Genomic DNA, 15,542 nt, shown 5'->3' with positions numbered 1-15,542 from the left:
AGAGCTGAGTCGTGAGAGAATTGGCAAAAATGAGCCATGCTCTTAGCATTTGCTGTTCGAGACGATTGCAAGTCCGCAATCGGAGCGCATGTGCTTACGGCTATCAACCGTCTGTTCGCATATTTTTCAGTAATGAATGCTTGGGAGATCTACAGGAATTAAATGAAAAATTATGTCTCAAGATCTATGACTAAGTATCCTATTGATGACTATTTGCTTTAAATAAAACCAGGCGGCGGAGTCGGCCCAGGGTGTATTTGTCCGGAAACTCTCCAGCCCTGTTTGGGCATAAGTCTAATTCGCACCTTTTCTGTGTTTTTGAATGCCATCTCTTTTGGACGGGTCGCCGATATGATCCCCCTTTGTGCGTCGTTTGGCAGACTGTACATCAAGGTTGGCATAGCTGAAGTCTTCCATATGCCGATTTCCTGGTAATTCTCGCTCGAGGTCTTTAATATCGTCGATATTAGGAAAATTATGCTCAGTAGTAGCATAGCTAACGGAAACGCAAGCCATGCCCAATGGACCGCCACGTACGTCTCTCGGGCATAGGCAGTACCAGCAATAAGCTCATTGCTATCCGTATCGGACCTGATCACATTTGTAATAGCTTGAGCCATTCGTTCCAGATGATGGCTAACGTTGTTCGGTGCAAGCCAAGGGCTGAACCGAACCGTACGAAAGGTGGCCGCTCTGGTGTTGCTAACGCGTATTTTGATGAATGGTCGCGCCGTTGGATTCGATATCGTAATCATCGATGGAAAAATTTCGTCGAGAATGAGGACGGTATCCAGGAATGTATCATTGGAGACCCCAAAGGCCATCTTGCTTCCTGCTTGTGAGGGAGGATATATGCTGATATTTGGCATGAACGTCTGTATAGTTGACTCAGTCACTGGGTCATTTTCAATCTGCCATGGCCATTCCGCCTTGGTTGTATTGATGAAAGTATCCTGTATCTCTTCTTGATAGTCCCCGGAATCGTACGACGAGCGGAGTGTTTTAACACACCATGACAACATACATTCTTGAGCAACTGGGCGCTTTTTCTCATAGACACTATTGGCAGATCCATCCACTGAGCTCACAACAATCGCATCGAGTATGCGATACTGAATAGCGTCAAAGTTGATGGTTCCCCCATATAGAGATTCCCTGAAGAGACTGGTAACAAGCGGTAAAGTGCGCATCAGGAGTGTCTCACCCGGTACAGGGTTGGTGAGGTTGTCCACGCGAAATCCTGACATAAGAACAGGATTGTCGCTAGTTGCATTCAAGAAGTAGCCGCAGGCAGTTCCTATAAACGAATTGTAAGCTCCTGCCCAAAGAAAACGCTGGCTTGGAAGAAATTCGGTGTTCATAATGTCTCAGCATACAAGGACCGCGTAAGGGAAAGTCCAAACCCAGCCAATCCATACATAATGTATAGGTAGACATACCTTCGGTATAGGTGAGATTCATTCCATTACCCTTAGCAGCTCTGATCCAGTCCATTCTCGTTGTGAGACAAGCATACTCGAGAAGGTGGGAAACATCTTCGCAAGCACTGCAAACGCCTAAAGTCTCGTACGGTGGCCATTCGCACCGACTGGTAGGGCATATAAGCGGTATCTCAGCTTGTGTAGAGTTACCAGTTTCCAGTGGGCGGGTACCGTTCTGGTCGTAGAAGAACGGCCCTAGCCCCCTCCATAACCCGTTGTTTGGCACGGCCATCGGCGCGTCTGTCTTGTCCTCATATTGAAACTCGATATTGGGTTCGTACCGGACAACGCGTGGGATGAAGCTCTCTCCTTGAAGTTTCCATCGCTCTGGTAAGTCGGTAACCTGCTGAAAGAAGGTATCAATCGCCAATAACAAGATTGTCAAAAGAGCTCCCAATGCCGCGAGAGACCTGCCCTTTGTACGAAATAAGAGCATAACAGAGCCCCATGCGCCACGTGAAGCTTTGTCGAAGATTTCGAAATCGAATGCATCTCTGGACTTTTTGCCATGAAACCAGGTCCACTTAAGTTGGCCAATAGCCTCTGATATTGGCAAGATGAGTGCTGCCGATGCAACTTTTGAGAGGACTGTAATGATAGCCAGACCGAGAGGCCATGCGTTGAGCGATCGATCACTGAGATGGCGTAGTATTCCAATGATCGCACCTGGTACCATACTCAGTTATTTGCCCATGTGGAATCGAAAGGTGGAGTAGGTCGCACCCATACAAATAGCGCTTGTTGTAACGCTGATGATTTCGAACAACCAGCGTTTCACGATGCTTTCAGATGCATTGTATTGTGCAAGTTTTTTCTCAAGGCGGATTAAAATGTCGAAGCGGGGCTTATCAGAGTCGGAGCCTCGATGAACATTGGGTGGCGGACTGGTGGTATCTCCAACTGTTGGCAGGTGTGGGAATCGAGGTTCATTGTAGGTAGGGAATGGAAATGAATCTTGCGGTTGCATGGTTGTTTGGCTGTCGGCTGGCTAAAATTCGGGGAGGCCTGACCCGCCACTTAAAGCGATGTTTTGAATGAGGTTATGATTTTCTAGTGAATCGCGAAAGAGAGATAGTATTACTTCTAATAGAGATTAATAAACTTAAATAAGCTCCTATTACCTACTAGGTATATAAATAAATAAAATAAATAAAGTATATAATTTATTACTTAGCTTTTAATAGCTAAAGCTTTAGTATTCTTAAATGCTAAAACTACTGAATAATTTAATTTTTAGTGAAATTTCTACTTAATCTAATAGCCTAAACTTAAGAAGTACTTTTTAAAAAGTTATATAATAACTACTTAATTACTAACGTGTTTCACCAGTAAGCGGGCCACCCCAGTATATAGGCCACCTCCCTAAACTATTATATCTTTGTAATAGTATTACGTAACACTACTATAATATTCTTTATTAAGTAAAATAAGATATTATTCTTTAGACGCATTGCTATCCTCTATATCCTTTAATTCTACTTAATAAGCGCAAAAGTTATATCTAATTTAGCTACAACGCCCGCAGCGCTATTTACTACGCACCCTCTTCGTAGACGTTACACTATTATTATAGCTACCACCCTCTGCCTTAGTAATCTAATTAGCTATCTAGCTAACTATCTAGGACCCCTCTATTTATACGTAGCGCCTCTTATAAGTTTTTCGCTTTGTTACTTTAGTAATTATAGCTTTAAGGCAATTAAGTTTCTCTTATATTAACACTATATTATAAGCTATCTACTAAGCTCTCTTACTTAACTACTATATCTACTCCTAAAGAGAACTTATAGAAGACCCTTGCTAGATTTATATATAGTTTTAAATAAGCGTAGCCTACGCCTCTATTTCGCGCGCGTTATACAGCGTTTTTAGCTCCTAAGCAGTAGTCTCTTGCGCTAGTAGAGTTAGTGTATATAGCATAACGTTAAGCTATAATAAAACAACGTTATAATTGTGCGGTAAAATTCTAGCACCTTAGAACCCTCTATAGATATTTTCTAGTGTAATAGCCTTATAATAGGCCTCTTTAAACGCTAGTAGGAAGGTTTCTTTACTAATATAGTAGATATAATTGCGTGCTAAGACTAAGATAGCATTACTATACGCGCGCTTTAATAGCAAGAAGTAGCCTATATTAAGAGGCTATAAGAGGTATAATAAGTAGAGAGGCATATAGAAGAGGATTATCTTTATCTCTTTATAGAGATCTTAGAAATCCACTAAGCAGTAGCTCTTATAGCTATTAATAATAAGCAGCCTATACGTCCCTACAGGCCGCGTATAAGAATTAAAGTAACAAAGCTAGTTAAGCGCTAGATTGTTGTTTATCTAGCTAGTAGGACTAACTTAGATTATCTAGTTGCGTAGTAGATCTTCTATAAACTAAGTAGAGATTAGAACCTTACTAGCAAAGATAAGAAACGCTAGGATACGCGTGCCTATTGCACTAACGCCTTATATTAGCGTAACCTACTTATAATTGCCTAGCTAGATCTTCTTTATTCTTTGCTACTATACTACTTTAATAAGCTACTACTTATTAAAGTAGTATATAATAAGCTTAAATAAATAAAAAATTTAATGGTAATAACAAAAAAAAGTAATAATGTGTTTCACTAGTAAGCGGGCCACCCTAGTATATAGGCCACTTCCCTATCATATCCTACCTTTGCAACAACAACGCGTAATATTTTAACAACGCAACCTGTTAAAAACTTATAATAAAGTAGATCTATTTCTTACTATTACTAATCTTAATTTTAAATAAATTTAAAGTAAATAACGCGCTACTACTGCCTATAGCGTCCTATGAATAATAATCTAGCGTTAATAAGCTAGATAGCGCCCTTAAAGCGATTAAGAGCTACTAGTAAGGCGCCTAATAAAACTAGAAGAGGAGGCTATTACTATGCGTGTAATAGTTAAGGCTAAGTGAGGACTACCTTATAAGAAAGACGACGTGCGAGATATAGCTAACAGACTGCTCTAAGAGCTGTAACGATGTTACAACTTCGCCAAGTATTGAGCCAATCCCAGAGCCGGATCGGAGGAAGTACCTGCCGCCCTTCATCAGCCATTCGCCCGAGGTCGGATCCGAATTCGGACCCGACTAGGATAGGTATATATTGAGACACTCCCTGTAGCTAGCTCTGTAGACTTTTGATATCCTTTCGTACAAGGCCTATAGGTGGCTTGTTGAATCTAGGCTCTTTGTGATCCCACGCACTCCCATATGCCTCTGAGTGATCCTACGACCGAAACAGATCCGACCTGCCTTACCTGCGCCGTTACAAGAGCGTGGCGAGAAGGAGGTGGGCAAGAACTAGGTTAATAGGTTTGTCTAGCGCAATCCTAAGCTGCGTACGCGCTAGAGCTATCTATATAATTACTAGTAAGCTCTCTACAAAGACCTAGCGCTTATTAAGGGCTAGTTTAAGCTAGTTTAGAATATAAAGGTAAAGTATAGTATCATAAATAAAGATATCTATAACTTTAATAAGACTAGCTTAATTATAGGTAGGATTTTATTATAGTTAGTTATTATAGGCTTAGATAAACTAGTTTATATATAACGTACTACACTAGTAAGGCGGCCAAACTAGTGAGCCAGCTACTTTTTCTTAGCATTACGAACACTATATATAAACAATTAAATTACTTAACACTATAGACTAATCCTTTATATAAGACACTTGCATTAGATTTAGAATCTTCTACTATATCTTTTTAGCACGTATAAGCGTTATACCTAGTCTTACTATAGTTGCTATAGCGCTGTTAACCTAGTTAGGCTAGTTCTTAACTACTACTACTACGCGCTCTCTTTGCTATCGTACGACTACTAGAAGCACTCTTAGCTACTATTAATGCTGCTACACTATACTCTAGTGTCCTACTATGCTAGATCTGCTTTTGCTTTTAACCTTTGTGCTTTATAACCTCTACTAATTGCTCTTTAAGCTTTTATACGTAAGCTTTAATTAGAATATTCTTATATAGCATCTCTTCTACTCTTTTAATAAGCTTTAAAAAGCTTTCTTAAGCACTGATTGGTAATTATATAAAGAATTCTCTTATAAGACTTAATTATAATCTAAATTTAAGTAGGTTACTTAGTGTTCTTAACTACTAGAGCGTTTCTAAGAAGGGTGCTAGTAATAGCGTATAAAGCTGCACCTTAAGATAATTTATAACTACCTACGCGCTTATAGAGATAAGTCCTAAAGCCTTAAAGGCCTTCTTATAGTTATTATATATAAATATATCAAAAAACACGTATTTAAAGGCTAGAAGAAAGCCTTCTTTATTAATATAGTAGACGCGTTAGTGTGCTAAGTCTTATACGCGTTAAGAGTACTTTAATTTTAATAGTAAGAAATACACTATATTAAGTAGCTAAAGAATGTATAATAAGTAAGAAAGTATAAAGAGCGTAAGAATCTTATATATAAGGTAGTATTCCTTAGAATCTTTATTAAGGTAGCTCTTATGCCTATCTAAGATTAGCAGCCTATATAACCCCTTTTAACGCGTCTTTATATACGCGTTAAAGTGCTTTAACTACTTAAAACTAAGCTAATTATTAGTCTAGCTATTCTTCAAGACTAAAATTTTCTAATTATATAAGATATCTTGCTCTTTATACTATATAGAGATGTAGATACGTCCTTTGTAGATAATAAATAGTAGAATAGTATACCTAGTAGCATAGATGCCTTAGATAACTAGTACTTACTTCTAGTCCCCTAGCTAGATAAGATTTAGTCTTGTACAACGTTCTAAACTAGTAACAACCTTTATTAAGCTAATAACGCCCATCTAGAAGCTAGTCTTATTAAAGTTATAGATATTATCTAGATAGACTTTAAACTAGTTAATTATATCTTATATAAGCTTAAACTATAAGCTAATAACCTTTAGGTCTTTCTAAAAGGCTCTTTAATAGTCCTTTACTTAATTAAAAGCTATCTTAAGCTTCTTTATATAAGCAACAAAGCGCTAAGCCTAGTTTTTACTCATAGGTACTCTACTATAAGCAGCTAGCAATTAATTAGCTATATCTACTACCTTATATAGCTAAGGCGTAAATCCTTACGCGTTAAGGTTAAGACTGTATTGTATAATAGTCTATTCCTTTGCTATAGTAAGCTTCTAGACTCTAGGTTATATATGAAGTTAATTAGTAATTCTATAAAGCTAATTAGAGAGCTGCTAATATTATATGCTATAGGCTGCTGCAGCACGTTGTAAGGTCTTAAATTAGCTAGTAGTAAAGGCCTAAAGCGTAAGGTCAATTCTGCCTTCTTTGTATAATAACATAGCGTTACGTTATAGAGATATAATGTATGCTTTGTCGTGTTCGCAGTGCTAAGAAAAAGTGGATGGCTCACTGGTTTGGCCGCCTCACTAGTGTAGTACGTTATTAACTTAATTTTTATAGTATTTTTTTTACTTTTCCATACTTTATATTATAGTGGAGCAACTAGGAGGTATATCCTAGTAGCTAAAAGGTAGTTAGACAGCGCTAGGAGACAGGTATATAACTAGGGAGTACAGGAAATAGTATAGAGACAGATAATATTAATATAAAAAAATATATGATAACATTTTTTAAATACCTATTAGAATATAGGCCTATGTACTATAGTAGTAGTTGGAATAACTATTAGACTACTTATAACAGAACCTGTATAGCCACAAAGCACCTACGCAGCTGGAGGTGAACAACGCTCCACGACAATATATAACTAATTAATTAATTTATTAATTAACTAATTAGTTTATATCTAAATAAATACTATTTATTTAGCTATAATATTATTTACTTTAATAAGTAGCTAAAGTTGAGCTTTATACTTACCTTACAGTTGTACACTTTTTTAGTAATACTAACTTTTACGTTTACTTATATATTTAGAAAAAAGTTTACTTTAAAAAAAGTAGCTAAAAATATTTATTACTAGCTTAAGAATACTAAGTAGATTTTCTATTATAAATAGTTACTTATATTAGCTAAACTTTAATTTAATAATAATAAGCGTAAAGCTTTTATTAATACTAAGAAAGCTATTAAGCTATATATTGAAGCTAAAAGCTTTTTACTACTTAAATATATTAATATAGTATAGTAAAAAAATTATTAAGTTAATAGATTAAAAATAAAGTAAAGAAGTAATAGTTATATATAATAGATAGTATTAAGAAAAAGTTTTCCAAAAAGCTATAAAAGAAAAAAAGTATTATATTAATATAAATAGTATTAAAGTTATAAAGAATAGCTTATAGCTATTTTAATAGTATACTATAGACTTCTATAGCTACTAGCGCTAGATCAAGTAAAAAGTAGTATAACTATTAAGTTTTTAAATCTTAAGCTCTTATATTTTAAGTGATTAAATTTTAAGTTATATAGTAGTAGTAAGTTATAATAGTAGTAAAGTGGTAGTAGTAAGTAACTCATATAAGCTTTTTTCTGATATATAAAATATTACTTTTTTTATAATATATCTTTTCTACTACTTATACTACTAACTTAGAAGCTTTATTATATTAGTAAGACTTATTCAGTATAAATATAATTACGCTATTATATAGTATAAGTGCGTTAAAGGATTTTAATTAATCTATATATACGTAATATTACTTAGCGTGTTGATTGCGTTTTATTATAGCTAGCACTTAGAATAGGCCTAAGTTTCTTACGCCTATTATTAGCGCGCAAAATTTAATAAAAACACTAATAATAATCCCTAAATTAATACACAAAAGGCCGCGGCCATTGAATGAGGTTATGACCTCCATGATTCGCGGCTGTGTCCGTACCAAGCAGGCATTTCTGCAAGAACACCAACGCGCATATTCAAGCGCTTATCGGCTAAGCAAAGGATGAACCACCTGGCGGAGCGATGTGGTTGTGAGCCTGCGCTTCGATAAGCGTTTACCGGCGCATGTGTGCATGCAGAACCGAAGACCTAAGGACTCGAGTACAGAGGCATACTTGGCGCTGCGATTAAACCTGTAAAAGTAAGACGTTTAGCGCCGTAGCCTGACGATACTTGGCCTATTAGGCCCCTTCGCGGTAAGAGGCAGCCGAACCAATGATGCGGCGGATGACGCGGCCGAGATCCGTCGTAGCGCCAGGGCGCAGTGCAGTATGTAGAGCCAGCATGTCAAGTGGATCAAGTCCAAACAAGTTAGGTGGAACGAGAGACTGGCTGGCAATACATGGGATGGTGAACATAAGCGCCCGACGTAGTGCGATGAGGGATTATGCTAACTAGGCAGAACGCAAGGCGACTTTCTTCCCTCTGTAGACTAGCGGAATGCTATGAGCTATCCTTGGTGTGGTTAGACTGATACGCCTGCATTTGGAGTGTCTGTTAGTCACGTGCTCATGACATAGTTATCTTTCACCCACATCCGACTAATTGCAAACTTTACTAAGCGGAGGATGACACGAAACGAAACCACATTCGCCTGCACAAATTTATAAGGTCTCAAGATGTCCAGGCATAGGTTTCGTTGAACCAACAATTGAGCTTAGGTATACAAATTGTGGTAACGACTGGGAAGATTGCAAGCGAGAGGGGAGCGGAGCGGTGAGTTGTTGGCATAAGTTACTCCCTTACCGCATGGACATAGGTGTCTACTAAGCTTACTGTAGCGGGTTGGTATTGCAATGTGCACACGTGCTGAATGCCCAAAACAAAGGAGTGAGGCCGAGCTTTCAGAGCTTCACAGACGCTTGGCGCATGTTAATGTTTTCGTCAGACATGTCACAGGGACATGTAGAGCGGGAAGACAGTTGTTTTACAGTTGACATCATTTCCAAGATCATCATTACTATGCGACAAGTGATGAGGCTGAACCAGTTGCCAAGTGGAGGCTCTACGGCCCATAAGTCAGCCAAGCTTAAGGAGGCTGATAAAGACTCCAATGCTAAGGCAAGGAGATGACGAGATCTCGGAGTCGTCAATATCACATTGCATAGGTGTTGTGATTGCCTGCGCATGATGTTCACATACATGATGGGGACATGCGTTACATGGATAAGGGTAGGGCTGTTGTAACAGAAGCCAGAAACGAACAGGAGATGAAGCTGCATGAAGGGTGGTTTCGATAAGGTTGAAGTGCATGTAGCTGCCAGGCCGAAGCAAAAGTGGAGGGGAACCCGATAACGTCAGTGTTGAAACTGGGCGCTTAACCAGAACATGCCATTGGTGAATGACTCTCAATGTGCTCCTGAACATTGCTTGTATGTATGTACCCAGGTACTGTCATTGCAATGTCGCAATTAAAGGTGTATCCATGAACCATGTCGTTTTGAAGCATGTCGCAACAGTAAAACAAGCATTTTCGACCCAGGTTTATATGTACGAGTTAGTTGTTTTGGTAAGTGTGTACGTTGCAAGTAGGCAACGTGAGAATTGCCTCATTGAGAGAAGTAGGGAATTCCATTAACTCCGGCTACTTACGTACGAAGCGGGGATATGAACGCCACCAATAGCTAGGACAACAACGCACCAGAGCGACAATCTCGCAAAAAATTCTTTCGAGCAGTATGATCTCAATGTCTGTACAAAAGCGTAACGCCGATGCGCATCACGTGTGTGTGGAAGAGCTGTGACTAGGTCGCGGGAACGGCTAATTGGCGCAAGGTACCGATCGTGCAGAGCCAATCGCCTCGTCTTCGGTCAAGTGTGCAAGACGCCGCCAAGCCACGTCACAATCGTAATTTCTTTTGACTGGTTAGAAAGCGTTCTAGGGATTTGAGAAATCGCACGTAAAGGTTTAGACTTACAGATATCGTATGTCAACAGGATCGCCTTGTAGTAAGCCCTTTCAGCGCTTCGAATGTGATAACTCGATGTGATAACTCGATGTGATGAAAACGCCAGGAAATTCTTCGCTCCTCCACGTCGCGTTCGCGGGCATCCACAAAGTCTGGCCTAACGCCTTGTGTTGCAGTTGCGGTGGCCTTTGCGTTTCAGCTTGCCGGATTGGTACCCCAACCATCATGCCCTCATATTGCTCCTCCAATGATTGCGCAACATGCGCATGACAAAATCACAATGTATGCTTGTTCCATGCGTGCCGCGTCGCGTCGGTGGCCCCAAAGGCGGTTATCGTTGATGAGGTCGCCACGGTTTGAAGCGCCGTGGATGGACAGTGGAAATGGCCATGTAGTGTGATGTCGCGTCGAAGCTCTCGCTGCCTTGCATCCGGGACCGTGGATAAATGCATGGACAGCTCCCACATCCAAAGGACAACTCCACAGTGAGACAAACAGAACCGTGTCAATCTTTCGGAGTCCACTCTTGCCTGGCTGTGCCAACGTTTTAATCTTTTTCCCAAGTCTTCACCTAGCCCTCTGGAATTCAGGGTTACCCGACGGCGGCAAATCTTCCTTCCCACCTCCAATATGCACGTCCGTAATCTTTTCTTGGCCGCGTCTTTGGCAATGCCAATGATAGCGATGCCATTATCCGTCAACAATGTACGTAGCTTGATAGATGTGGATAGTCCATCACTTGTACTGATACTTGGTCCAGCTTATTCCACAAGAAAGCGTTGCAATCGAACGTCGAGACTTTTCCGTTACTCAGCTGTTTCGAGATTTTTTCAAGCGAGAGCCACTTATAGAAGCCATTCCAAGAGCGGCTGCTCCTGAAGCATCTGTTGAGGAAGAGGAGGACGATAATGTTGATGCGGTCGGCATACTAGAAGGGCGCTCAAGTACAAGGCCCGTCAAAAACAAACCTGGTGGTCCAACTAAGAGAGCCATCAAAGGCGGAGGTGGTGGTCCAACCAAGAGAGCAATCAAAGGCGGAGGTGGTGGTCCAACCAAGAGAGCAATCAAGGGTGCGGGCGGTGGTCCAGGCAAGAGATTCACTGAGTCCTTAGATGTCCAATCTGAAGAAGCGGATATCAAAGCCTGATCATAGTGGTTGGAAGAACTGAAGAGATATATTCTGATTTAATGGTTTGGAATCATATCCACCCTGGCGGTGGGAGATTCCTCGGGATTGTTGGTGTCACTGGGGTAAACACATTGCCCGATACCCTCCACCCTGTAGTCGGCGATAATTTTACTTTCAAATCTTTCGCTTTCGCTCTTGGAGTCATCTTAGGGTCGGGCTTTGCGAGGCGCTTTTGGTAATGATCGGGAAGTCCATAAAGTAGCGTTGCAATGGCCGAGTTTTTCCTGATTCCCACCTCCTTCTCTGATCCAGATTTGATCACCGTTGCTAACAGGAAAACGAAACTGACCAGAAGCAGTCCAAACGGGAGGGACAGCCATGCCCAACGCACTGAAACGTATATTTCGTTTTCAAAGGCTTGACCAGAGATCATATCATGACTTGAAGATGATCGGATTGCATTGGTAATAGAATTCACCAATCTCTCCATGTGGTTCGTAATGTTGTTTGATGACAGCCATGGGTTGAAATCGGGTACTCTGGTTCGAACTTCGGTTGGGGAACCAGTTCTCCATCTAAGTAGCGGTGTGCTCGTGTCGTCTTTAGCTGTTGTGAAAGCAGGGAAAATGCGATCGAAAACCATAATGGTGAAGATCATTGTAAGGTTGTTGACACCCCAGCCATACTCGCTCATGTTTGCACTAGTGGAAGGTGCAGAAATGGTAACGTTCTCGATATAGTCATACCATGTACCTCCGTCGGTTGGATCAAACTCAGTGATCCATGGAGATCCGTCGACAGTGTCATTGTAGAAGGTCGAGGTAACATTTTCCTGGTACATTCCCGATAGGTACGAGGAGTCCATAGTCTTTACACACCATGAGACCACACATTCGTGGAGCGTAGGCATTTTGTTGGCGAAGACTTGAGATCGACTACTACTGCTGGAAATCAGAACGTTTTCAAGTGGATTCCGGATGTGCTTGAAGTTGATTGATCCACCCCAGAGCGGCGCTCGTAGCGGATTTGTTATAAGCGGTAGGGTTCGCATCAGCAAAGCCTCACCAAAAGGCTTTCCGTTGTCGTCAACCATATATCCTGACATGAGTACTGGGGCTTCAGACGTAGCATTCAGGAAGTGACCGCATACTGTAGCATTAGGATACGAGGAAACCGTCGTATTGAGCTCAGATGTCCAGTCGACACGTGTGTACATGCACTTGAAAGTAAGGAGCTGCGGAACCTCGACACATTGACTGCACATTCCTAGTGTCTCATACGATGGCCATGTACATCTGCTCGTTGGGCAAGAGAGCGGAATGTCGGGGCGAGTGCCATTGCCATACAGCTGCTGTTGGGTTCCGTTACCAAGAAAGAAAGTGTCTGCAACCGCCAGGATATCCTGGTCGTATTGCGTATTCTCTTCTCCGTTTACGAACTCCACAGGATAGTGTGGTTCATACCGAATGACTCTTGGTATGGAGCTAGTTTCGTTTTGCAACGTCCAACGCTCAGGAAAGGCCACAACCTGTTGAAAGAACGGGTCTAGAGCAAGACAAAAGATCGTAACAAGGGCTCCTAGGGCTGCAATGGTTTTTCCCCGAGTGTGAATAAGAAGTAGGAATGCACCCCATGGACCTCTCGACGCATTGTCAAACATCTCAAAGTCCCACATCTTCTTTGAATTGCCTTTGATGAACCAGCTCCACTTCAGCTGGCCCAAGGCTTCGGCGACTGGGAGAAGAAGTGCAGCACCAGCGATCCGAGAAAGGATTGAGACAAAAGCGTTCAAGGTAAAGCCGATGCTATCAAATGGCCATTTCGATGCGGGCTGGTCCCTGAGTACGATAAGGACAGCGACGATGGCTCCCATGCATATGGCACTGATAAGCCAACTGATGATCTCCAGCATCCAACGCTCCATGACGTTTCCGGATGCATTCCATCGCCAGAGCCTTTCTTCGATTCGTTGTGCGATGTTTGGAGCTGGTTCAGACTTTTCGTTCTCGAAAGGTGGGGGCTGTATCCGTATTGAAGGCGCGTTAGGAGGGCCATTCTGGATGCCAAGCCCGGTATCGAGTTTGAGGGTGTTCTCATGCTTGTAAGTGGCCTTCTCGGCCCTCTCAGGGTCGTACGGCATTGGTGTGCTTGCAGCGAACCCATCAAGCCGAACCCTTGGGCGGTCTGTCGGAAAGAATCGTAGCAGCGGACGACGCGTCTGCTGCTGTTGTACAACCTCAGGTGGAGGCTCAGGGATCGGCCAGACCACGGACCGTTGGCTTGATGTTTCTATGGTTGTTGTTGGACTCGGCTCGACAGGACTAATCGGTGCTGCAGTTGCATGTGCCGGACTCAGATACGTAGGACGGTTTCTCGTGACGACCTCAGGTGTTGTCGGTGTTGTCGGTGTTGTTCCGTATGTGTTTGATATGTTGCGTCCATTGTTCCCAGTATCAAGATAGATTGGGATGTCAGGAAAGCTAGGCCAGTGCATCGGGCTCTTTGGTGCGTGAGCCATATTGGACGGGGAGCCTGGGACAGTGATGGGGTATGGCATTAAGAAGTACAAACTGAGATCAAATCTCTTCTAAAATATAGTAAAGATGAAAGGAAGAGTACAAGCGTCTGTGATGCAAGAGAAAAAGACGCCTGCTTGGGTAGAGGCTATAGAGTGAGTGCTTCTCAGTAGCTGCCTTTGGGCGGTACTATAACAGCAGTGAGCAGCCATATAAGCACTTGTCAGGCCCATGCCTGATTGGACGGCCCAAGAAACGTCAAACACAGCTGCTACTGCGGCGTACATGCATACTATGCCCAATATTCTGGAAATCGACGTAGTACCGAGGGCATCGACCATTCACGGCACTCGCTAGCCGCAAGGCCCCGTCTCCCAACCTCCAGCAAAGCACGCCAAGAAAGGCGGCTGAGGGCAGATGCCTAGACAGTTGCATGTGGCGTGGGCTTCGGGAGCAGCCAGGCCGGTGCGCCGCAGAGGCAGTAGCCCGTACAGCGTAGGTGTATAACCGCTGGCGTGGCCGCATGGCCCCAGCCTAGCCTCCATTTAGCTGTCATTTACCCGCCGAGCCTGTCTAGAAAAAGACATTTTTATGCACGTTAGGTGTATTATTAGTTCCTAACTGTTTTTGGCCCCTTCCTCCTACATGAGGTCACGTCTTATGTAGGAATGTGGCACAGCTACACATATGAGCGCTTGGAGCCTCATCGAAGCCTTGAAACCAATGTTCATGTGCAGAAAAGACGGAGGAGGCGTGTTGGACCTGCTGGACAGGCGAATGGCGACGTTTCTTTGAAGCCTCCGCCGGCTATCGCATGAAGTTCTGTGCCGTGGGATGTTTCGCAGGCGGCCGTCATGGTCGTGAACCCCAGGGACCTTTTTTTGGGGGTCGCGATAGCGAGGCGGGCTGCTATCGTTAAGCGCGGAGCCGACTTCCCCCCACCCCCACTTTATTAATAGCTGGCCAATCACGGGAAAGAGAGGCTGGGGCTGCGTCGTCTACTCGTCTATTTTCCGAACCTTCTACGTCGCTTCCATCGTACATTTCTGATCTCTGTGCAAAGTGCATAGCACGCGTGCATGCATCGAGCACGACTCACGTGATGGCGGAGGGGACGCTGGGATGACTCGTAGCTGTCATCCTGGTGTAGAGTATCCGAAAGAAAGCTCGTGGTGAGTAGCAGTAAGGCCGGGTGTCAGCGCTCATCTACTTCCAACACTTGGCCAAGTGCCCTGATACCACCATGGCTTGAAGCCGAGTATGCCATTCGATATCTCGTAGCTCTGACACGTGTACCAACAGTGGCGGAGAGTCAACCAGCCTATCGGGTCGCGGCTATCTATCCAACGTTGCATCTGATTCGGTAATGTCACTGGACAAGCGTTCACTTGTTCGCCTTTGTTTCGATGCCGAGAGGTTGTCATTCGCTCGCTAAATTGCTTCGGTTTTCCGGTGAGTTGGGGATCTACTGCTCGTAGCCGCCGGTCTTTATTCGGCATCATGGTCGTACGAAGAGATATACATTATTGATACATTATTGGTACATTATTGTGAAGGCTTGGTTCTTAAGACTAATGGAGGACTGTGAGCGCTTTGCTAACTTGATTTAGTTGTTAGATGGCTGG

The 15,542-nt window shown here is 42.6% G+C and overlaps 4 protein-coding genes across 4 annotated transcripts; 1 reads left to right on the top strand and 3 right to left on the bottom strand.

Annotated features, from left to right (window-relative positions):
* Positions 1–218: 218 nt before the first annotated feature.
* Positions 219–2,157, bottom strand: SETTUDRAFT_86598 (uncharacterized protein; the record flags this gene model as incomplete). The annotated part of the gene is made up of 2 exons (XM_008022283.1): positions 219–1,297; positions 1,440–2,157. 2 exons carry the CDS (start codon positions 2,155–2,157, stop codon positions 219–221), a joined length of 1,797 nt encoding a protein of 598 aa, XP_008020474.1.
* A 7,812-nt stretch (positions 2,158–9,969) lies between these two features.
* SETTUDRAFT_170584 (uncharacterized protein) lies at positions 9,970–10,583 on the bottom strand. The gene is made up of 2 exons (XM_008022661.1): positions 10,282–10,583; positions 9,970–10,218 (listed from the first exon to the last, which is right to left on the bottom strand). Exon 1 carries the CDS (start codon positions 10,497–10,499, stop codon positions 10,323–10,325), a length of 177 nt encoding a protein of 58 aa, XP_008020852.1. The 5' UTR covers positions 10,500–10,583; the 3' UTR covers positions 9,970–10,218; positions 10,282–10,322.
* A 319-nt stretch (positions 10,584–10,902) lies between these two features.
* SETTUDRAFT_152828 (uncharacterized protein) lies at positions 10,903–11,419 on the top strand (the record flags this gene model as incomplete). The annotated part of the gene is made up of 2 exons (XM_008022660.1): positions 10,903–10,977; positions 11,033–11,419. 2 exons carry the CDS (start codon positions 10,903–10,905, stop codon positions 11,417–11,419), a joined length of 462 nt encoding a protein of 153 aa, XP_008020851.1.
* Positions 11,420–11,471: 52 nt separating this feature from the next.
* SETTUDRAFT_133621 (uncharacterized protein) lies at positions 11,472–13,919 on the bottom strand (the record flags this gene model as incomplete). The annotated part of the gene is made up of 1 exon (XM_008022659.1): positions 11,472–13,919. One exon carries the CDS (start codon positions 13,917–13,919, stop codon positions 11,472–11,474), a length of 2,448 nt encoding a protein of 815 aa, XP_008020850.1.
* Positions 13,920–15,542: the final 1,623 nt, after the last annotated feature.

Source organism: Exserohilum turcica (assembly GCF_000359705.1).
Source record: "Exserohilum turcica Et28A unplaced genomic scaffold SETTUscaffold_1, whole genome shotgun sequence".
Taxonomy (NCBI): Eukaryota; Fungi; Ascomycota; class Dothideomycetes; order Pleosporales; family Pleosporaceae; genus Exserohilum; species Exserohilum turcicum.
This window is presented reverse-complemented; position numbering and strand designations above follow the sequence as displayed.

Coding starts and splice junctions, on each gene's coding strand:
- SETTUDRAFT_170584 (XM_008022661.1), bottom strand. CDS start 10,499: ATGATGGTTGGGGTACCAATCCGGCAAGCTGAAACGCAAAGGCCACCG.